A 22,287-nucleotide genomic window follows, 5' to 3' on the forward strand; every position below is an offset into this window, starting at 1 on the left:
TAGTCCCCCCTCCTAGTTTCTCAGACATACTCTTATTTTCCCTGGATAACCCACTCTTCCTTGTGGATCCATGTGAAAAGGGTGAGGGTTTGGACTTCAGAGGGTCTAACTATATGAAAAGTAAACAGTATGGGGTGGATGTCAGAAAAGCGAATACAGTTTTTTAAAAAATCAAAAGAAAGTATAATATACTTAGATTTATGTGTCACTTGTGAAACTTGAATGTGAGACAGCAACAGAATCTAGCAGTGACTACAATGTGATAAATAACTTAACTATTAATATTGCATTTTGTCTGCATATTTCTTTTTGCTTTTCCATGCTTTATATATTCCTTTGAATTTATAATAGTAATGCAAATTTTACAATCCATGATTTAGGACTTATAATTTTATATGCCTGAAGTACCCATATGATGTTCTTAAATTATAACCTTTGGTAACTTTCTAAAATAATTGTAATTTTATCACTTTTGAGTTCAGATTATCAACAATGTATTGAAGCACATTAAATTATCTCTCTCCTGCTTCCTCCCTGTGGCCTTCAGATGGCTCACGATGCCCTCAATGCCCCTCTGCACATTCTCCGGGCCATATACGAGCTGCAGATGAAAAGGACTGATTCTTTCTTCCTGGAGGTTCAGAAGAGGTAAGGGACATTTAGATGCAACTGAAGTGTAGTGAATGCGAGAACACGTGAGGGCAGGACGACACTTACCTCTTGCCAAGAAGATCTGGATAAAACTTCTGAAAGGCCAGGGAGCAGGTGTGGAACTGGTTTTTAGTTCTTGATACAGCAATATGACTGATTGTGCTACCATGTTTCCCCGAAAATAAGACCTAGCCGGACCACCTGCTCTGATACGTCTTTTGAAGCAAAAATTAACATAAGACCAGTGTTGTGTTGATGTTATGTTGTGTTGTGTTGTGATGGGGTGGGGTGGGGTGACGTGACGTGATGTGATGTGATGCCTGGTAAAATAACACTGGGTCTAATGTTACTTTTTGCTCCAAAAGATGCATTAGAGCTGATTGTCCGGTAGGGTTTATTTTTGCGGAAACACGGTACATTGCTTGGATCATCTTTGAGTTGTGTTGTATGTTCCTTTTGGAAAAACTACATTTGCAGTCTGCCTCTTACTGTAAAGTCACTATGGATACAGAAATGGAGACAGACACCAAGGATTCTCTCATATGTCACCCCAGGGAGCAAACAGTACAGAGCAGGACCTTCTGACCAAGTGTGTGTGTGTGTGTGTGTGTGTGTGTGTGTGTCTGTTTGTTTGTTTTTCACCACTGTACATTATTTTCATGTTTTTCCTTCAGGAATTGTTATAAAGTTAAGAATATTCCCTTTCTCTTGGCCAGGAAGTTCAGAGCTAGTTCTTGGGCCCAGCTCTTACTTGAATTTGTATAGAACTTTACTTGTCTGCCGCTAATCTCCTCCTCCATCCCTGTATCCTAGTTTTGACTTCCTAGTCTAATTTATATCCAATTCCAATTTAATATTTTTTATTTTTTATTTCATATTTCTATTTTCCCATATGTATTTCGTACATGTTGCCTCAGATCCTTTCTGAGATGAAGCAGAGTTGCATCAGTTAGGACACAGTCTAAGCAGCTATAACTAAGAAACCAGAAATATTATGGGCAAAGGAAGATAGCATTTGTTTTCCTCTCATGAAACAGTCCAGAGATAGGCAGCTGTCCTGGGTGGGTGGGCAGCTCTGCTGCACAAAGTGACCCAAGGGGGGTGTTCTCATCTGTGTAGCCAAAGCTGGCTCACCCACACCACCTCTCTGTTCCAGCCCAGAAGCAAGGGGGAAGGTAGAGAAAGGGGCACATCTTAGTACAGTCAGTTGAGGGTAGGCTCGGGAAGTGACACACATTCCTTATCTGGGCTCCCGTTGGTAAGAACCTAGTAGCATCGCTACATCTAGCAGCAAGGCAGCTGGGAATTGTGTCTCAAGCTGTGTCTCTATTCTGTATCTTGCTAAAACTTCAGGGAACTTGGTTTCTAAAAGAAAAACAATGGATCCCGAGGGACAGTTTGCGTTCTCTGCAACAAGGGCATCCGTGTACATCTGTGTGCATGAATAAATGAACACTGTGACTCTACGTAGTTTGCAACATATGAAAGTAATAATGTAATTGCAAAATGACAGGAAAATAACTCTGATGAACATTTCCGACAAGTTTCACTGCAGGTGAAACTCTTGCCTTTCTGTAACTTGTGTACCCAGCTGTCTGCTCCTTTTCTTCAGGTTTGATGGTGATGAGCTCACCACGGATGAAAGGATACGGACCCTCGCTCAGAGGTGGCAGCCCAGTAGGAGTCTGAGGCTGGATGAGCAGAGCGCCAAGGCTGTGGATACTGACATGATTATCTTACCGTGCTTGGTATGCTGCCTCCACCTCGGAAACAAACTGGCCCTGACTCCCACCCCACCCCTCACAGGGAGGAGGGCAGGCCTCTCACAATTAATGGTGATCTTGGTTTGCAGTCCCGGCCTGCACGCTGCGACCAGGCCACCGCGGAATCAAACCCGGTGACCCAGAAGCTGATCTCCAGCACGGAGAGTGAACTGCAGCAGAGCTACGCCAAGCAGCGACGCAGCAAGAGCGCCGCCCTTCTGCACAAGGAGCTGAACTGCAAGAGCAAGAGGGCAGTCCGGGACTACCTTTTCCGCGTGAATGAGGCCACTGCCGTCCTGTATGCCCGCCACGTGCTCGCATCCTTGCTGGCCGAGTGGCCTGGGCATGTGCCAGTGAGCGAGGACATCCTGGAGCTAAGTGGGCCTGCCCACATGACCTACATTTTGGATATGTTCATGCAGCTGGAAGAAAAGCACCAGTGGGAGAAGGTAATTAAGCAGGCCCTGCCGAGCATCATCCCACTCACTCCTCGTCTGGCCTCTCCCCACCCCAAGTGTTTGAAGAAGCTTCCTCCAGCCAGTGCTTCCGGTGTGGCTGTATGACTCCCTGACAGGTGTGAATGCAAGACAGACAGGGTAGTCTCATGGCTGAACTCTCCCAAGTACTGGCCTAGAGCTGAGCTCACAGCCTGGGACTGACGTGGTGCTCAGAGAGTGTTTGAAATAATGAGCCCATGAAACCTGCCTTTGCAGTTTTCCCCTTTTGTTTTCACACTTATAAGTCTAACTCTCCTTGCTAACCTATCTCTTCTCCTTCTCTTCTCACGTCCCCTAGGATGTCACTTAGTGTGAACCCCCGGGGGACAGGGTTAAGTAGGACTCTGATAGCCTGTTCCCATAATACAGGAAGTCTTCCAGGAAGGTTTGTGTCTTGTTTTCAACCATCATTTTCAAGAATGTCTACCCCAGGTCAGACACTCTGCACTTACACAGCACTTACACCTGTGTTACATTATGACCCGGAGGGAGTTTTATTGGTGAAGAAATCCAGCCAAGAAGCTTCTCCAAGCCTCCCCATCTCTGGGTGGCAGACACGGGGGCTCACCAGGGTCTACTGTGTTTCCCCGAAAATAAGACCTAACCCGAAAATAAGCCCTAGCATGATTTTTCAGGATGCTCGTAATATAAAATAAGTCCTACCGTACTTCCCTGAAAATAAGACAGGGTTTTATATTAATTTTTGCTCCAAAAGACGCTTTTAGGGCTTATTTTATATTACGAGCATCCTGACAAATCATGTTACGGCTTATTTTCCAGTTAGGTCTTATTTTTCAGGGAAACGTTTTCGGTATGCGTTCTCTAAAGTTTAGTGCTCTAATTCTAAGGTACAGTTTAACAGATGGTGGCCATTTTTGTTTTGTTTCTAAATCAAATCTTCAGCTTGGTCTTTTAAATAGTGCTGGCTTAGCAAACCCTCACAGGTCTAGAAGCAGCTCTTCCACCTCCTGCTGTATAGAACCGGAGGACCCACATAGCAGAAAACAACCTGATCTAGGACTCAGGAGCCCCAGGCATTGTCTCCAGCTGAACTAGAAAGTTTTGTCACCATCTTCCCAGTTTCCAAGGGGAAAAGTATTGCTGCGTCCTCCTTCATCCCTATCCCCTTGCCACCCTCACACACTGTCTGCCCTCACCCACTCTCACCCCTGCCCCATACACCCATATGCAGTACGCGGGGATTCGTTAGGAAGTGAATTTATCTTTTATCTTCTAGTCCTTAATTTGCCCATCTATGAACACTACTCGTTTCTCAGTCCCCTGGATCCTTGCTCAGCCTCACAGCCTTGGAGATGCTGGCAGGTTTGCTAGAGCCATATTTCTCGTTTGGAAGTGGCCAAAGGGAGCAGTCTGCCTCTGCTAGTCCCTCTCTTGAACGTGTCCTTCCCCCGGTCTCACCCTGTGGCACAGCTAATTGTGCACCTCACCCTGGGCGTTTATCCCATTGTGCTGTAATGGTTTATCTGTATGTCCGCCCTCCTGCTAGGCTCAGGACGCCTGAGGGCGCAGGCCCTCTCTGATTGGTTGTGTCGGTTCTCTCAGACCTCCTCGAAGTAGTATTGCTCTGAAAGGACTGCAGCGTCCTGATTTCCAGCAAGAGCTGGCTGGTGGGGTAATTGGGGGGCGGGGGCAGGGTCCAGGATGACACCAGCCCCTTGGGGTTGAAGTAGACTCTCCCTTCCTGACGGGGCAGCTCCGTGGCCCTGCCACTGGAGGCCATGATGTTCCCTGCCTTGTGTCCCACCAGATCCTGCAGAAGGTGCTCCAAGGCTGCCGAGAGAACATGCTGGGGACCATGGCCCTGGCCGCCTGCCAGTTCATGGAGGAGCCTGGAATGGAGGTGCAAGTGAGGGAGTCGAAACACCCGTATAACAACAACACCAACTTTGAGGTACGACCCAGGGTCGGCCATGCTCGCCAGCCTCGGGCACGCGGCAGGCGAGGTGATAAGTAGCATGAGTGTCATCCACTTGCACAGCAGCTCTTTCCCCTCCGGACAGCCCTGGCCAGGAAAGTGCTTCCTTAGTCTCAGCTGCAGTCTGCTTCCCTAAAGCTCAGATTCCATACAACCCAGTCTCTTCTCCTGGCCTTGTTTTGATAGAAAACGGTGGCCCACCTGGCCCTGCAGGAGAGTTTCCTTTTCCTGCGGTAAGCTCCTTGGAGTGAATCTTTGGCGTCTTCTGGCAGTGAGTCTGAGTGTGGGGCTGGGTTTAACCCTCACTCTACCTGTCTCCTGATGACCAGGCCACACCTGGGAGACTCCCACCCCTTTGTATAATTACTCAGAACTGAAAAGCCTCATGTTTTCCATCCTGAACTTCATACCCAGACAGGGAGAGAGGTAAGAGTTTGGATGAGGCAGGGGTGGGTGGCCTGCTGGTCTCACTGACTTACTGCCACTTGCATTTCTGGCCCTTTTCAAAATGTTGGAGCTGGCAAGCCATCCGCTTCTGAATGGCTGGCACCCTGTAACAATAGTGGGAAGAACTCATCTAGAACTCAGCTGAGATTTTGTTTTGCAGCAGTATAAACCTCTTCACTGTTTTCCTTCTAAGCCTCTTTTCTCCCCGTGTTCCTGGGCTCCAGCCCCACTTCTCCAGCCCCACGTAGACACATCTAGTGAGTTAGCAAAGATCACCTGACCTTGTCCACCACCCTGACGCTGCCCCTGTCTCGCTCCTCACTCCCCACGGCTAGCCCGGCCCCACCCTGGCTCTGCTCGGCACCCACTGTCAGTGATCCTCGCACAGCACAAACCGAAGGTTTCCCCCTCTTACAACCTTCCCATGGCTCCCCTTGCTGTCCAGGCAAAGTCTAAACACCTTACTTTAGCACACCAGGCTTTCACTTGTTTCTGTCCCTGCCAGCCTCCCCAGGGTCACATGTGACACCTGTCCCCACCTCCCAAGCATAGGTACTCACAAAGTTCACCCTTTACCCCAGAAACGTGAAGCTCCTTGCTGTTCCCTAAACACGTGAGACTTTCCAGAGCTGGTTTTTGCCTAAAGTATACCCCGTGTACCAGTACAGTCACATCCTTCTCTTACCGGGTCTCCTGCCATTCTTTCCTCCCTGGCAGACTCCTCTTGTCCTCGTCACTCTCCATGACAACCCGAGCATCCCTTCATTGGGACTCTTTTCCGCCCTCCCCACCTTCTCCAAGTGCAGCCTGCCCTCCGTGCCCCCCTTCCTCCCATGTTTGCGGCCCATGTGTGTCCTCCCCATCCCAAGTAGCCTGAGAGCTCCTGGAGGGCAGGGTGACTCACTCACACTTACAGCTCGTTTCAGTTGCAGGACTTGGCATGAAGCAGGCCCTCAGTAACTAGCCAGTAATGACAGACGTGCTCTTGGTTCCCTCCCTAGGATAAAGTTCACATCCCTGGGGCAATCTACCTCTCCATCAAATTCGATTCTCAGTGCAATACAGAGGAAGGCTGTGACGAGTTAGCCATGTCCAGCAGCAGTGATTTTCAGCAGGATCGACACAATTTCAGCGGGTCTCAGCAGAAATGGAAAGACTTTGAGCTTCCAGGTAGTAAATAAATCCTTGGTTATATAGGCTCTTAACATTAAGTGTTTAAACTTCATACTGACAAGGGGAATTGTTGGATGCTTTAAAGCAGGGTTTACTATTTCATCAGAAACACTTTACTTGCCATTCCCTGTTGCTGCAGTGTCCTGACCTGTCTCTGATTCTTGTGTGACCCAGGAGATACTCTGTATTACCGCTTCACCTCTGACATGAGCAACACTGAGTGGGGCTACAAATTCACTGTGACAGCTGGACACCTGGGGCGATTCCAGACAGGTGTGTGCCCTGCTCTTCCCGTGTGCATGATCTCCTTGCCAGGGACACTCTGGGTACAGGTGCCATTGTGTCATCGATCTTTGTTAAAATCAAAGCAAGTATGTTTCTATAAGACTTCCACGAATTTGTCTCACAAACCCCACATGTGTCACTCTTGAATATGCTATATAGTTGGTTAGTTGTAAACCTGAGGGGCCCGATAGAAGAGTCATCTGTCAAGACCTAGAAAAGACGCTTGTTCTCTTAAAATCTGCCGGGGCATTTTTGCAAAAAGGGGGAACTGAAAATGTTGTTCCTATGTTGCTTTTACAAAAGGCATAATTTCAGGCAAAATTTAAATGATCACAGTTATTTTATCCTGTTAAAACGTGAGCTGTTTATATTTTTTAAATATCTGTGTTTTATGCGGGTTTTCCAGGATTTGAGATTTTGAAGCAGATGTTGTCAGAAGAAAGAGTTGTGCCACATCTCCCTTTGGCCAAAATTTGGGAATGGCTGGTGGGTGTGGCCTGTCGCCAGACTGGTCATCAGCGATTAAAAGCCATCCACCTACTTCTGAGAATTGTGCGATGCTGCACCCACAGGTAATCTGCCTTCTAGATATGAGTCTTTTGCTGGGTATTTGTATTACAAATATCTCCTCCTATTCTGTGGCTTGCCTTTTCACTCTTTTAATGGTATCTTTGATGAAAAGAAATGTCTAATTTTAGTATCTTCCAGTTCATTGATCATTTCCTTTGTCACGTGTTTTTGTTGTCCTGTTTAGGACATTTTTGCCTTACTTGACCTTGGGTTCGTGAATATATTTCCTAAGTTATCTTCTAGAAGCTTAATTGTTTTTTCTTTCACATTTAGATCTATAGTCCACTCGGAATGAATTTTAGTGAGTGATAATGAAGTTTAGGGGGGTCAAGATTAGTTTTTTCTCACATGGGACTCTACTTGACTGTAAGGACCACCTTTTCCCTCACCACACTCTAGTGCCATCTTTGTCACAAAGAAGGCATTCGTATGTGCATGGATCTGTGTCTGGTCTCTCTTGTTCCGTGGCTCTGTTTGGTCCCCCTTGTGCTAGCCTCACTGCTAAATCTTGTAGCTTTGTAACAGATTTATGTATCTAGTAGTATACACCTTTCAGCTTAGTTCATCTTCAAGATTGTCTTGCCTATTTTTGACCCTGTGTCCATATACATTTTTAGAATTTGTTTGTTTCTTTATATCCCCAGCTTTATTAAAGTATAACTGAGAAATAAAATTGTGATATATTTAAAGTATAGAATGTGATGATTTGATATACATATACATTGCGAAAGGAGTCCCATCATCAAGTTATAACATACCTGTGACCTCACATTGTTAACTTTTGTGTGTGTGACACTTAAGTTCTAATCTCTTGCTGTAATTTACTCTTCAGCAAATTTCTGTTATACAGACAGTATTGTACACTATTATCAACTATAGTCACTATGTTGTATATTAGATCCTCAGACCCTATAATTGAAAGTATGTACCCTTTGACCAACTGCTCCCCATTTCCCCCACTCCCCACCCCCTGGTAACCACCATTCTACTCTCTGTTTCTATGAGTTTGACTTTTTTTTTGTTTTAGATTCCACATACACGTAATGCCATGCAGTATTCGTCTTTCTGTCTAGCTTAGTTCACTTACCATAATGCCCTCCGTGTTCATCCATATTGTTGGAAATGGCAGGATTTCCTTCTTTCTCGTGGCTGAATAATATTCCAATGTATGTATATACACTACATTTTCTTTCTCCATTCATCCATCAACAGGCACTTAGGTTGTTCCCATACCTTGGCTTTTGTGAATAATGCTGCAATGAACATAGGGGTACAGATACCTCTTTAAGATAATTTTATTTCCTTTGTATATATACTCAGAAGTGGAATTGCTGGATCGTATGGTAGTTCTACTTTTTATTTCTTGAGGAACCTCCACACTGTTTTCATAATGGTTATACCAATTTACATTCCCACTGACAGTGCACAAAGTTTCACTCTTTTCTCCACATCCTCACCAGCATTGGTTTTCTCTTATTTTTTTTTTATAACAGCCTTGAGGCGATATCTCATTGTGATTTTGATTTGCATTTCCCTGATGATTAGTGATGTTGAGCATCTTTTTCATGTACCTGCTGGCCATTTCTATATCTTCTTTGGAAAAATGTCTGTTTGGGTCCTTTGCTCATTTTTTAATTGGATTATTTGGGGTTTTTGTTATTGAGTTGTATGAGTTCCTTATATATTTTGAATATCAACCCCTTATCGGATATGTAGTTTGCAAATATTTTCTCCCATTGCATAAGTTGCCAACCTTTTCATTTTGTTGATGATTTCCTTTGCTGTGAAGAATCCTTTTAGTTTGATGTAGTTTCACTTGTTTATTTTTGCTTTTGGTGTCAAATTCAAAAAAATCATTGTCAAGACCAATGTCAGGGAACTTAGCCCTATGTTTTCTTTTAGGAGTTTTACAGTTTCAGGTTTCACATTCAAGTCTTTAATCCATTTTGAGTTGATTTTTGTGTATGGTATATGATAGAGGTCCAGTTTCATTCTTTTATATGTGAATATCTAGTTTTTTCAATACCATTTAGTGAAGAGACTATCTTTTCCCCATTGCATATTCTTGGTGCCATTGTTGAAAAATAACTGACCATATATGCTCATGGGTTTATTCTGGGTTCTCTTTTCTAGTTCATTGATCTATATGTCTGTTTTTATGCTGATACCATACTGTTTTGATTACTATTGCATTGTAATATAGTTTAAAATCAAGAAGTGTAATGCCTCCAGCTTTGTTCTTTCTCAGGATTGCTTTGGCTATTCAGGTCTTTCATAATTCCAGATGAATTTTAGAATTGTTTTTTGTATTTCTGTGAAAAATGCCATTAAAATTTGATGGGAATTATATTGAATCTGTAGATTGTAGTATGAACATTTTAACTATTAATTCTTCTAATCCATGTGCACAGAATATCTTTCCATTTATTTGTGTCTTCCTCAATTTCTTTCACCATTGTTTTGTGGTTGTCAGCTAACAGATCTTTCACCTCCTTTCTTAAATTTATTTCTAAGTATTATTCTTTTTGATCCTATTGTAAATGGGATTGTCTCCTTAATTTCTCTTGCTAATACTGTGTTTTCCTGAAAATAAGACCTAGCCAAACAATCAGCTCTAATGAGTCTTTTGGAGCAAAAATTTATGTAAGACCCAGTCTTATATTATAGTAAAATAAGACTGGGTCTTACATTAATTGTTGCTCCAAAAGACACATTAGAACTGACTGTCCGGTTAGGTCTTATTTTCGGGGAAACATGGTAGTTCATTGTTAGTGTATAGAAATGCAACTGATTTTCTATATTGATTTTGTATCCTGTAACTTTACTGAATGAATTAGTTCTAATAGTTTTTTGGTGGAGTCTTTAGGGTTTTCTATATATAATATCATGTCATCTGCAAACAGACACAGTTTTACTTTTTTCTTTCCTATTTAGATGCCTTTGTCTCTTTTTCTTGCCTAATTGCTTTGGCTAGGACTTCCAGTACTATGTTGAATAGAAGTTGTGGGCATCCTTGTCTTGTTCCTGAATAGTTTGTTTATTTTTATATACAACATGCACCCAAACTTCTCTCACCTGATGGGATTTTGGTTGACTCTTTAGATCAATTTGAGAAAAATCAAGAGCTTTAGAATATTGAATCCTCTAATCCACAACCATTATATATTGAATCCTCTAATCCACAATCCTCCATTATTTAGGTTTTAGTAATATTTTGTAGTTTTCTATGTAGAAGACTTGCACAACATTTTGTTCGATTTAGTCCTAGGCATTTAATGTTTTTGATGGTATTGTAATTGGTATTTAAATTTTTTATTTTTTATTATTTTTACTGATATATAACTAATTTTTATGTATTGTTCTTGTATCCAGTGACCTTGTTCTATTTAATTCCAAGAGTGTATATGTAGATTATTCAGCACAGTCATGGTATCTACAAATAATGAGTTTTGGTTCTTCCTCTCAATTTTTAGAAAATCTTTTTGCCTTTTTGTACTAGCCAGGACCTCCAGTAGAGAGTTTAATAGAAGCAGGTATTGAAGCTTAATTGTCTTATTCCTCATCTCAGAGTGATGATGTTGGTAATTGTGCCACGTGCTTCATTTATATACTCAGTCGCTACCCTCCTTGCTCACACCCCCATCTGTTAGGAGTTCGGTGCCCCACCCTTCTAACATTTTTAAGGGACACAGACATACAATGTTAGTCAAATTGAGTGGTGATATTCGAAGTAACAGGTTGTCTTCTCACATAATATGGAGCTGTTATCTATAAAGTAAAGGACTCTCCAAATCAGGACAGAGAAAGTGACAGCACATGTAGTCAGTCTGCATAGAGGCTGCAGAAGGGAGAGAGAGAGAAAAAGCTGGGCGTGATTGCTATTTCCAGTGTCCTCATATGCAAACATCAGGGTTCACTTAGCCCAGCAGGGTTTAGTTCAGTTCTTTTGAGAGCAGCTTCTGGTTGAATGATTGTGTATAAAACATGTCACATCTCCACTGTCTTCAGACTGCAGGGCCCTTGCTGACTGACTGCATTGTGGATACTTTCCTGCAGTTTGTGGACATCTCTGACTTGCCTTCTATCAGGGACTTCTGTCTTTTCCACCCCCTCGGTCCCAGGGGCTGAGACTGGAGAGGACAGAGGGGAAAGGCAGCCTCCAGGGGAAGGATGGCAGGGGGAAGAACTGCCATAGGCATGAGCCCCGCAGTTGCATTTTGCTTCACGCTCTAAGTGCTTTCCTGAAAACTCAGCTGTAAAGCTGTCTCTTTAAATCAAACCAAATTTTCCCATTGATGTGTACTTTGTGAAGACCTTTCTTTCCTCTGGTAGAAAGTGATTGGCTCCAAGATTATACTTAAATGTATAGAATTCTTTTTAAAGTCATACATTAAAGAGAAAAAGCAAAATTTAAGTTTGTAAATATATAAAATTACGTAGTAAGTCCCAGAATATTATTTATTTCATAATTTTTCTCCTCTGAGGGGTGTTGAACTTGAATTAAAGCATAAACTCCCTCTGAGTAAAAAGACATCAATCCAGTGTCTCAACAGGAGTCTGTTAAAAAGGATTCTGTTTCACATAGAAAGATTTCTGGCCTGAGCAACCTTTCAAGTATATATTTTGTGTTTTAGGAGCATAAGATCATAACAATAGTTGTCATCTTTTAAATCATTTTTGTTTTTGTTTTTCTGATTATTAAAGTAATGAGTATTGTAGATAATCTAGAAAACTGACAGGGACACCTATTGATAATGTTTTTTGGCATAGTTGTTTAGTGTTGTTTTAAATGTGGTTGCACAATATTGCATATGCAGTTTTTTTAAGTTTTAAATTTTGTATCTTTTTTCACTTGACCTTGAACTTGAGATTTTTCCGCTGCCCTTAGAAGTTCTTCGTAACAGCCATTTTTAAAGATGCACAATTAATTTACATGGATGTGCTTCAGTTTCCTTGGAGTTTCCTTGGAGTCCTGATTTGAAGTTTAGGTTCTGCCCCTTTCCTTATTTGCTGGTGGTAAATATTTTTGGCTGTTTTAGGTGGGGGAATGTGAGTGAGACTATCTTGTAATGACTATACTAGTTACTAGATATGGGGGAAGGGGGCATAGGAGCTGTACTTCTGTCACCTGCCATCTGTTTGACGTGGGCTGGTCTTCACTAAACCCTCCCCCCTCCTCCCACAGTGACCTCTGTGACCTTGCGCTGTTAAAACCCCTGTGGCAGCTCTTCACCCACATGGAGTACAGCCTGTTTGAGGACGTGACCCAGCCTGGCATCCTCCTTCCCCTGCACCGTGCTCTCACTGAGCTCTTCTTCGTCACCGAGAACCGTGCCCAGGTGAGGGCCATGCCCTGCCTTTCCCCCGGGTAGGGGTTAGGGCGTAACGCCTCCGAGCCCTCTGCTCTCTCTGCTGCCCAGGGCAGGGAGGCCGGACTCGGATCACAGCTCCATCCCAGCCCTGGGCGATGAGCTAGGGTCTCGGCAGACCTGTAGGGAGGCCAGTGTGGCTGACAGTCTGAGGTCCTCACCTCCCCAGCCCCAGGAGCCCCGAGATTGCTTATTTTGTCAGGCCTAAAGCCAAGGGGGAAACTGCCTTGGATCAGCCCTTGACAACAGTGAGTTTTGGAAAATAAAATGGGTGGGTTCTCTCTTCTTCCTCTTCTTTTTTTTCTCCCCTCAGCACAATAAACTCATTGACTATGAGCGGTGAAAGGGCCTTTCAAGGTTCTTGAGCTTTTCCCCCTCATTTTATACATGAGACCGACCAAGGAGAGGGGTCCCCTACCCCGTCACCCTGTGGGTCAGTCGGGCAGAGCCCCCTGGAATCACACGCCTGGCTCCTCCCTGGCCCAGCTCCTCCTGTGGCTCTCAAGTGAGCTGGTGCTGTGAGGTGCCTGGCAGACCGAGCACCGATTACCCACTCAAGGCTTCTGTGGTTGGGGTGAGTATCTCCCAGGCGGTTCTCTGTTAAAGCTGCGCCCGTGCTCTCTCCGCAGGAGCTCGGCTTGCTGCAGGATTACCTGCTGGCCTTAACCACTGACGACCACCTTCTCCGCTGCGCAACACAGGTACTCCCCGCCCCGGAGCTGGTCCGCCGCTGCTGCCTCCCTGTGGCTCTGTCCCCTCACTGTGGCCACAACAAAGAGCCTCTGTGCTTGTGGCACGAGTGCAGAATCACCCAAGGTTTACACGGAGCTCTGCTCCCATTCAGTCACTTCCTGCTGGTGTCAGAGAGAGCAGTCGAGCCCCATTTATCAGTGTCATTCATATTAAACTGTGGGGTCAGAAGACACTAACAAGAATTTGTGTCTTTTAAACCAAAACAACCAATGCCTTAAATTTAGTTTGGCCGATCCGTGAAGTTTCCATAGAGTTAGATTTCAGATATTTTTGGATATAACTTTCTGCCCTGTAGGAGAACTCCTTCTGACAGCTGCTTGGTCTCAGGACCCCTTTCTACTTTTAAATTATTGACTATCCTGTAAAGCTTTTGTTTGTGTGCATTATATACAGTGAACTATACCACTGGAAATGAAGTTAGATTTTAAACTTAGAAATTAAAACATAAGATGTAAACACTTGTTTATCAATTCATTTTAAAAAATAGTAAACCTGTTCCTGTCAACATGAATAACATGTTTTGTGAAAATCAACTATACTTTTCAAAAGAAGATAGTAATTGAGAAGGGTGGCATTGTGTTCCGTTTTTGCAGATCTCTTTAATGTCTGCCTTAAGAGAAGACAGCTAGAGTCACATGTCTGCTTCTGTATTCAGTTGTTTCTATATTATCACACATTAGCCTATGGAAAATTCCACAGTATACTCCATACTGAGAGTATGAAAATGAAAAAGGCAAAATAAGGTCTTAATATTATTGTGAAAATAGTTTTTACCATATGAGGCCCCTGAAAGGGTCTCAGGAACCCCCAGACTCCATTTTGAGAACCTCAGGGTCACAGACTTATTGAATATCACAGAGCATGTGTTCCAACCCCCACAGCAGACAGATGGGGACACTGAGGCTCAGAGAAGGGGGAGAGTTACCCAGGGTCACACTTGAGTGGGCATCCAGCTGGGACTGCCAGCCGAGCTCTGTACTCTGTTCCTGCCAAGTTTTCTCAGAGAACTCTTCCTCCTGCGAGAAAGGGTCAGATGCTTGCTTAGAAGCGGGACCCCTCCCCCACCACCAGCAACTACAGAAGAGTGTGTGTGAATTCTCTCGAGACTTGTAGGTAGAGTAAAAACTCCCTCCCCTCCTAACAGATGTCTGTGAGCTCTGCCACCACCACCCCGGTTGTGTGACACACGATGAAAGTTGGAGATCTGAGCAGTTGAGCACTAAAAGCTCAGCATCACATCCTCCTCCCTCTTGCTTGTCCCTGTGTCCTGTCTCCTCACCCTCATTCGGACCCTCCCCACAGCCCGTCCACTTTGCTGGACCAGTGCTCTGCCACCTCTTCCTCTCCCTCTTAATGAACGAGCAAGTGAAGGGTTCTTGACGTCGGCAATGACTCTTTCTCTCCACAGGCTCTGCAGAACATTGCTGCCATCAGCCTGGCCATCAGCTACCCAAACAAGGCAACCCACCTCTGGAATGTCGAGTGTTAGCTCTTAGTGTGGCGTGCATGGAACCAGCTAATCTGACCACAAGGATTTTAGAGCAGATACCTAAACTCATTCAGGAAAATTCCTGTGGCGTCAGTGCCCGGCTCTCCTTGAGCTCCCGCCTCCACTCTAATTAGAATGCCAAGCAGCCACGTCTCTGGGAACTTCCCGTGTCACAGGCTAGACACCTACACATATTGTAGCATGTGAAAATAAGCAACGCAGTGCAGAATTACTCAGAAAGGGCCTGCAGGAGCCCCTTGCGAAGGTTGTTCAGATACTAGCCTTCTCCAGGGTCTGTCCCTGCGGAAGCTGCAGCCCCGGGAAGACCTGAAAGTGGCCTCTCTGGAAAGGTCGCCGTTGAACTGGAGCTGCCTGCACTTGCCCCCACGGTGAAGATGAGTCTGCACAGAGCCGCCTTTCTCAGCACGGCCTCCAGCAGCAGCAGCAGCAGCAGGCCTGGAGCTCCTCGCTTGCTTTTGCTTCCTGAGACTGGGTAATCCAACCCGAAACCGGTGAGAGCCTGCCTGCCACCCCGGTCCCCAGCATTCGGTACAGAACCGGGTACCAAGCCAGCTCCCCAGCCACAGCAGTCCCAGAAAAATCCTCTGTGAGAACAGGAGCCCTTGGGAACTGCCACAGGCCGCCCAAGTGAGTCCGTTCATGTACTGGCTCCCAGCACATCCACGTTTTTTCAGTTGTTGTTTTAACATATTCCAGTTTCCACCTCACGTTTTTAGAACAGACCCACACTGACTTTCTGGAGAGGGCCTCCAGGGAATGACCAGTGGAATGGTCATTCAGGGGGACAAACTGGTTTGTGTGAAAGGAGCAGAACCTGAGGAATACTCTTTAGCTTCTGTACTTAAAAGACTCGAAATGTGATCAGAGGAGATCTTATTTTAGAAGTAAAACAAACAAACAGACAAATACATGGTGATTTTATTTCTGCTCTATAGCCACAGTAATCTATCACATTCACCTCTGGGACTACGTGGTTTGGCTATCACTCGTCTAGCAATAACTACATTATCTCTACTGAATGCTGTTTCCATTTTTCTTTTTATGGTTGTAGCCCTGCCCTGAAGGGCGGATTATATGCGTATTATCCTTTTTCCAAAGCCACACTCTGCAGTGTGAATTTGGAGTGGCATGAGGGCTGTGTACAAGCTTCAGTGGGACTTGTGGGCATGAAGAATGCCTGAGACCACCTCCATGTAAGGGCGGGTCTCTGGCCTGACACATCACACCACGCAGGGCCACACCCAAGGAAGATTCACCGTAGCCAGGGCCACGTTGAGCAGGTCAGCACTGCCATGGCCTCTGAAGCCCCTTCCACAGTCTCTACAGGGATCTGGATTGAAAGGGTCCAAGACTGTAGGTCCCGGGGGTATCTTACTGCACGAGCACTTTGCCTTCCGGGTCAGGAGGCCAAGGCATAGCGACCTTCTGCAGCCCTGGAATGACATCCTCAGGCAAGTCCCCTCAGCGTGTGGAGCCTTCATTGAAGGGAGAATTCAAAGGAGATAGAAACAAATGGGACAGATCCTGAAACCTTGGTGGCCTGAGGCCCTGACGTCAGCAAGGCCTGGTCCCCCTGGTGTGGGGATGTGAGTAGACAAGCGCTGCCGGCTGGGGAGAAACGCCTTTCTCATCTTTTGCTCCACCTACACCCACAGAGAAGGCCCCACGCTTCGTACCACCCAGACCTAAGTAGGATTCAGGTGAGGAGGGAAATCACAGAGAATAAGTGGTCCCCACCGTGGGCTCAGTGTCACTGACGGGCTACCTGGAAATAGACGTGGAGATGGTGCAACTCACAGCTCAACCTCACCATGCCACCCACACCCCTCCATACCTCGGACTGACTCTGAGTAAAGCGGGGACATGGACAGGGCAGGTGTCACCCCTCGTGGCAGTTGCCACCAGCTTTGCTCCCCATCCTCCCATCAGGAAGATAAATTGTAAATAAACACTGGACTCATCATAGCTTCTCTCTGTACACCACTCTTGCTATTCTGGTGTCTCTGTACTTCAGTTTGCATAGAACAAGCCTAAGTTTTCCCTTCACTCGATTGCTGCTCTCCTGGCAAGGCCCCGCCTGGCCTGGCCTCCCTGCATCCCATCCCACCCTGCCTCTGCTTCCCGCCACTGGGTGGCGCTGCTGAGCCAGGCCCTGCTTCCCTAACCCTAGTGAGACTGGTGGCTCCCTCAACTCCTGGTCCCCAACAGGTACCAGCAGTATATGAAAGAACCAATTTCCATCAAGACCAACATCCCTTTGATCCTTCTTAGGAGGCAGGACTGCCTGGAATGAGATAAAACTGGCAGGAATAAAGGTGTTGTGGAAACATGTGCCTAATCTATACAGAAATTCTGTTCCAAATCATATATATTGTACAAACAGACACTGTTCCTAATGAGAGGAGTGACTTATTTTCACCATCGTTTTTAATTTGTTTTCTTACGGGTTTACGATTTTGAATTTTTCCTATTTGGTTGAAAGAAAGAATTTTGATTATATCAGCTGAGTTCAGCCTGTAAAAAGGATAAGTTGTGGGTAAAATATGCAAATGAAGAGAAATATATTGTACAAATTCTATATAAAAAAATATAATTGTCTGTGGGCTCTTTTTCTTCTTTCCCCTCCTTCTGTCTGTAGTGAAGATTATACTTGGAGTTTATACCAAGCCCAAACTGATGGAATTTCTAGAATCTCAAGGCCTCGAGGTTCAAAGGAATCATGAAGGTTCTTAATCCCAACTACTCCTCCTGCCACACCTCACCACCCCTCACGAGCCTTGACTGCAGTCCTGCAGGAGACGTACCCTCCCCCGGGGCAGTCTGAGGGCTTATGTTGACCCCTGCTTCCTGGGCCTTCAGAGCTCAGGCTTGTCTTGTCGCTTCGCACAGCTACTCAGAGGTTTACACACATCCACGTGTCCGTCCCCCGAGGTCGGCTCTCCCCAGCCAATCCCCCCACCCCTACCCTACCCATCCTTTACCTCTTGTAGCGCACAGGACACTGTGCAGCCAGCCGAGAGGAGGGAGGCAGAGGGCCAGTCCCCAGGCCTGCTGCTCTTCCCAGGGGCTGATCTCGCCTGCCTCTGGACCCAGCTTCTCACTAAACACAGGGCTGACTGACGTGCACCTGCCTTTGGGGCTGGGGCTTCTTCCTCACTCACGTCTCTGGTTGGCCACTTACTGCTCGGCCCCCTTCTCAGCCACGTTCCTGGTGCTGAGGGCTGTCTCTTGGGAATTAGTGGAGAGAGACTTTGGTGGGGCCTGGACTGAACTAACCTTCCAGACCCGTTTGTTCTGGCCTGACAGCCCCTGATTGACATGTCCTCCGAAAGCCCCCAAACTGCCTGCTGAGGAATCCCGAGCAGGACCCGGCCTCAGCTCTCACAACGCCGAGGCCGGAGAGAAAGCGGGTTCAGCCTGAGGCTCAGAACTGCGTGCTCCCAGCTGTCCATTTTCACCTCTCCTACCTCACCATGTCTCCTGGGCACACTGGACCTTTCTTGACTGGAAAGTCAGTCTGGAGAACCGGGCTGCGAGCTTGCTCCGTCGGAGCCCTGCACTGCTGCCACGACAGACTGACGGCTTGGCTGGAAAGCGGGGGGCCGAGGTGCTGAAGGAAACCTGCTGAGATTGACCCACAGTAAACAGGAGGAGGTCACAGAGGTCGAAGGCTATTTGAACTCAAGCTTTTTAAAACTGGAAGGGAAACAGTTCAACCAGCTGAGCTTTCTTATTTAAGAACTAGAAGCTGTGAGAGGTCAGCCTGGAGTCACACAGGAAGTGGTGGCAGAGCCCGACCAGCTCAGTTCTGACGCCCAGCCGCAAGGCTGTCACCCCTGCATGCATGTGCTTGTTAACTCCACAAATCAGCAGTATGCCAGGTGTCGGGCCTCCCAGAAAGCACCTGGTTACGTACCCAGACTCTCAGATTGGGGCCAAATCTAGACATGGCCCTGCATGGCGGACCCTGTCCCACCTAACTGCCCTTTCCTACCCACTCCCCTTCTTTCCCGCTAACAGATCCAGGATGTTGCAGGCGATGACTGGAGGTACTTTAATCGCAAGAAAGGTAGGAACTCCTTCTAGCTCCTGAGGAAAGTCCTGATCGGTTTAAACCCCTTTCAGTAGTAATCTCATTTCTACTTGCTGCATGCTCACTTTCCCAGCCCCTCCTGCACTGTGCCTGGATGGCCCAGTTCTGACCACAGAGTATTAAGCCTGAGGGAGGCTTTGGGGAAGGGATTTTGCCTGGGCACTTGTTGTTCCCTCTGGCGAGAGGGCATGATGTCTGGCCCTCCCACAGCCATCTTGGTGGCCATCTTGGGAAAACGGGGCTGTGAGAGCAGAAGGAAAAGAGCCTGACTCCGTGTGTGTGTGTGCGTGTGTGTGTGTTACACTATGTTGTTAGGTGGTCCCTTTGAAAGCATTTCTGACCCAAGTTTATGCAACAACTCAGCTCCACTACGTTGAAAAAATGTCATAGTTCTATCTCATTAATATGAACATTATATGGAAAAGTAAATATGTAAAAATTCCTGAAATACATCAAAAAGGTCTCTGATAGTGTCCAGTCAGGCCACAGATGGCATAAGCTGCAGCCATTACCAACTTGTTCTCCTTTCTAGGGATTCTTGTATACGCAGCTTTGCTCATGCCCAGCGAGGTTCCTGACTAACTTCAGAGGTACTGCCCCACATTCACTGGGACTTCTTTGGTTGCAAGTTAAACCCACTCCAAAGTAACTTAATTTAAGAAGAGAATTTATTGATTTACAAAACTGAAAAGTCCAAGAGTTGCATCTGGCTCCAGGCAAAGCTAAATTCCAAGGGCTGAAGATGTCAGGTCAGTCTGTCTGTTTCTCCCCACCCCCTCCTCCCTCCCTCCCTGCTCTGCTTCCCCAGTGGAGAGAGCCTCTCAATATCTCTTCATGTGAGGCTTCCTTAAGTTGTTAACTCTTTTCTAGGCATGATTTCATTTAATGTTTAAAAAGCTACTTGGGAGACCCATGAGTTTGCAGGTTGTCATCCCAGAACTGCTGAGCAACACGACCTCCATGACAACTGGGCAGAAGATGAGCCCGGGAGACCCCCCCACACACACCCCTGTGAGTCACACCAACATGTCTGTTCATCCACTCAACTCCCCTGTCAGGCACGATGCCACAGAAAGTGGTGGGCAGCTTAGCCATTTGTGAGTGTAGAAATTTACCACAAAGAAGTGGACAGAAACATCCCAAAACTACCAATTTAGAAACAAAAAGATGAAATGGAAAAGAATGAGCACAAGTCTATCAAGCAGATGCAAGCAAAACCAGGGTCATTTAATATTAGGCAGTGTCATTCAAGACAAAAAGTTTAAACTGGACCAAATGTTGTTTTATGTATCAGTTGTTTCTGTGGATACAGAGTGTAATTTGCAATTTAAAAACATGTTTCTGCACTAAATCCCACAAGAAGTTACATAAGGCAAAAATTGCTGGAAATGTGTGGAGAATTGGGCAAACTCAATAGTAAGGGGAAGTAACATCTTTCTCAACGACTAGCAGGTTATTTGGGAAAATGAACAGCAGAGTTGTTAAGGAAAGCCTTCGTGACAAAGCCCCCCTTCTCTGAGGCTGGCCATGGAGGAAGAAGTTCCTGAGAAGAGGGGCAGTTGAGCCTCTCAGGCCCACCTCCTGTCCCTGAGAGTCTCCTTCCATGTTATGCTGGCCTGGCGGCCCTGAGCTCCCTTTGTCCTGCAGGCTAGGTATGGACAGACCTTTTTCTTACTCTTCACAACACAGCCAAGGCTGAGCTATGAAGCTTGTCAAGACTTGCAAGGTGGTCAAGGCAGAGGAGGCAGGAGCCACAGCACAGCCGAGCCTCCTGCAGGTGACTGGCTTGCTCCTGTCATCAGTCCAGGGGCTCCCCACTGGAAGGAAGTGCCCTCCAGCCCAGGTGTGCCCTTCTGGATTGGGAAGGGGAAGGACTTGCCTTTCCCCTTGTCTGAAGCACCTCACGCCAGCCTCAGTCCCAAGTCCTTACCCTCCGAGGTTCAGTTCTTCTCAGACTGATGGGCCGTGGGAATGTCCATTTCCTACAGGGATCACCTCCACCCAAGTTATTTCATGGCACCAACAGGCTGGCTAAACTGCAACACAATTACCCACCGTCTATCTGTACAAGTCTTACAGCAGTTAATAACACTGCTCTGGTAAGTAAGCATGGGCATGTATCTGTGATTGTGTGTGTGCACACTTTGTACCCACAGAGAAGTCCTTTTTTAGTGCCCACGGACGATTCCTAACAATGGGTCCTATTTCAAGCCATTGTATTAGATATGCTGGACATTGCATCTCTTCCCATATAATCTTTTGAAGAGGAGTGGTGAGCAAGTAACCATTCCTTATGGCCACACAGGTGATTGGACAAGGAGTGAACACCTGACCCACACTATGGCAATCAGACCCTTTTGGAAATTTGGATTTTAGGACATCAAGACTATGGTGAACCCTGGATCTAAGGAGTTATGTAAAGTTGGAACTAGTCGTCTTGTTGAGCCATGTTCAAGCAAAGGAAGCTAATCTCCAGGGTAGATATTGGAGTAGATGAAAAAAGAACAGCACAGAAAAGATTCACAGCCCTAGAGTAGCTTCTTGGTACTTTCTTTTTCCTTTAAAGTCTAGTTACTGTTCCTGCATTTCATTTCTGTGAGGGTCCGTCCCCCTTTTTACTTGAGTTAATGTGAATGGGTTTTCCATAAATATTTTTAAAGCAGAAATTCAGTAATGGAGATATTCCGAAATTAAATAGTGGAGATGGTTATACAACATGATAACTACATTAAGCATTACTGAATTGTGTTTCACATTTAAACGGTGAATTTTGTTATATGAATTATATCTCAATAACAAATTTAAAGCCGGAATCATATGCCGTAAACCAGATGTTATTAAGAAAAGGTTTAGAAATCCAACTACTAAAACAAGGGAAGGCAAGGGAAAAATGGGAAGGGAAGAGAACTATTCTAGGTCATTGTTTGGTGAAAATAGAGAATCCAAACTGCAGTTATACACTGTTTTGAAGTTAAAGACAGTGAAAAAAAATAAAAATAGTGTGTATGGTGAGGGTGGTCCAAGTTTTATTCAAGTAAAATCATAACTATCAGTGCATTTTTTATTAATATAAAGAAAGCAAAATTAAATGAACTAAAATTTTAGGTCAAGAAGTTAGAAATCAAAAAGCAAAATAAACCTAGGCAAGATAATAGAAAGGAATAAATGAAGATTAAAAAAACAAAATGATGAATTAGGAAAAAGCGAAAGTAAAGTGGTCGACTGTGGGTCCTAGACATG

At 45.5% G+C, this 22,287-nt stretch overlaps 1 protein-coding gene across 3 annotated transcripts in view; it reads left to right on the forward strand.

The window, feature by feature from the left end:
* Positions 1-17,552, forward strand: part of ZZEF1 (zinc finger ZZ-type and EF-hand domain containing 1) — a 102,361-nt gene extending 84,809 nt beyond the window's left edge. For all 3 annotated transcript variants that reach the window (XM_081027409.1, XM_081027411.1, XM_081027410.1), the window contains exons 46-55: positions 548-648; positions 2,264-2,399; positions 2,504-2,863; positions 4,680-4,823; positions 6,296-6,464; positions 6,642-6,740; positions 7,159-7,324; positions 12,508-12,661; positions 13,321-13,392; positions 14,853-17,552. In XM_081027409.1, coding sequence (XP_080883535.1) covers positions 548-648; positions 2,264-2,399; positions 2,504-2,863; positions 4,680-4,823; positions 6,296-6,464; positions 6,642-6,740; positions 7,159-7,324; positions 12,508-12,661; positions 13,321-13,392; positions 14,853-14,933 — 1,482 coding nt within the window. In that variant the 3' untranslated portion in view covers positions 14,934-17,552. The remainder of the gene's footprint in view (positions 1-547; positions 649-2,263; positions 2,400-2,503; positions 2,864-4,679; positions 4,824-6,295; positions 6,465-6,641; positions 6,741-7,158; positions 7,325-12,507; positions 12,662-13,320; positions 13,393-14,852) is intronic.
* Positions 17,553-22,287: the final 4,735 nt, after the last annotated feature.

Source organism: Rhinolophus hipposideros, assembly GCF_964194185.1.
Source record: "Rhinolophus hipposideros genome assembly, chromosome: 20".
NCBI classification, from domain to species: Eukaryota; Metazoa; Chordata; class Mammalia; order Chiroptera; family Rhinolophidae; genus Rhinolophus; species Rhinolophus hipposideros.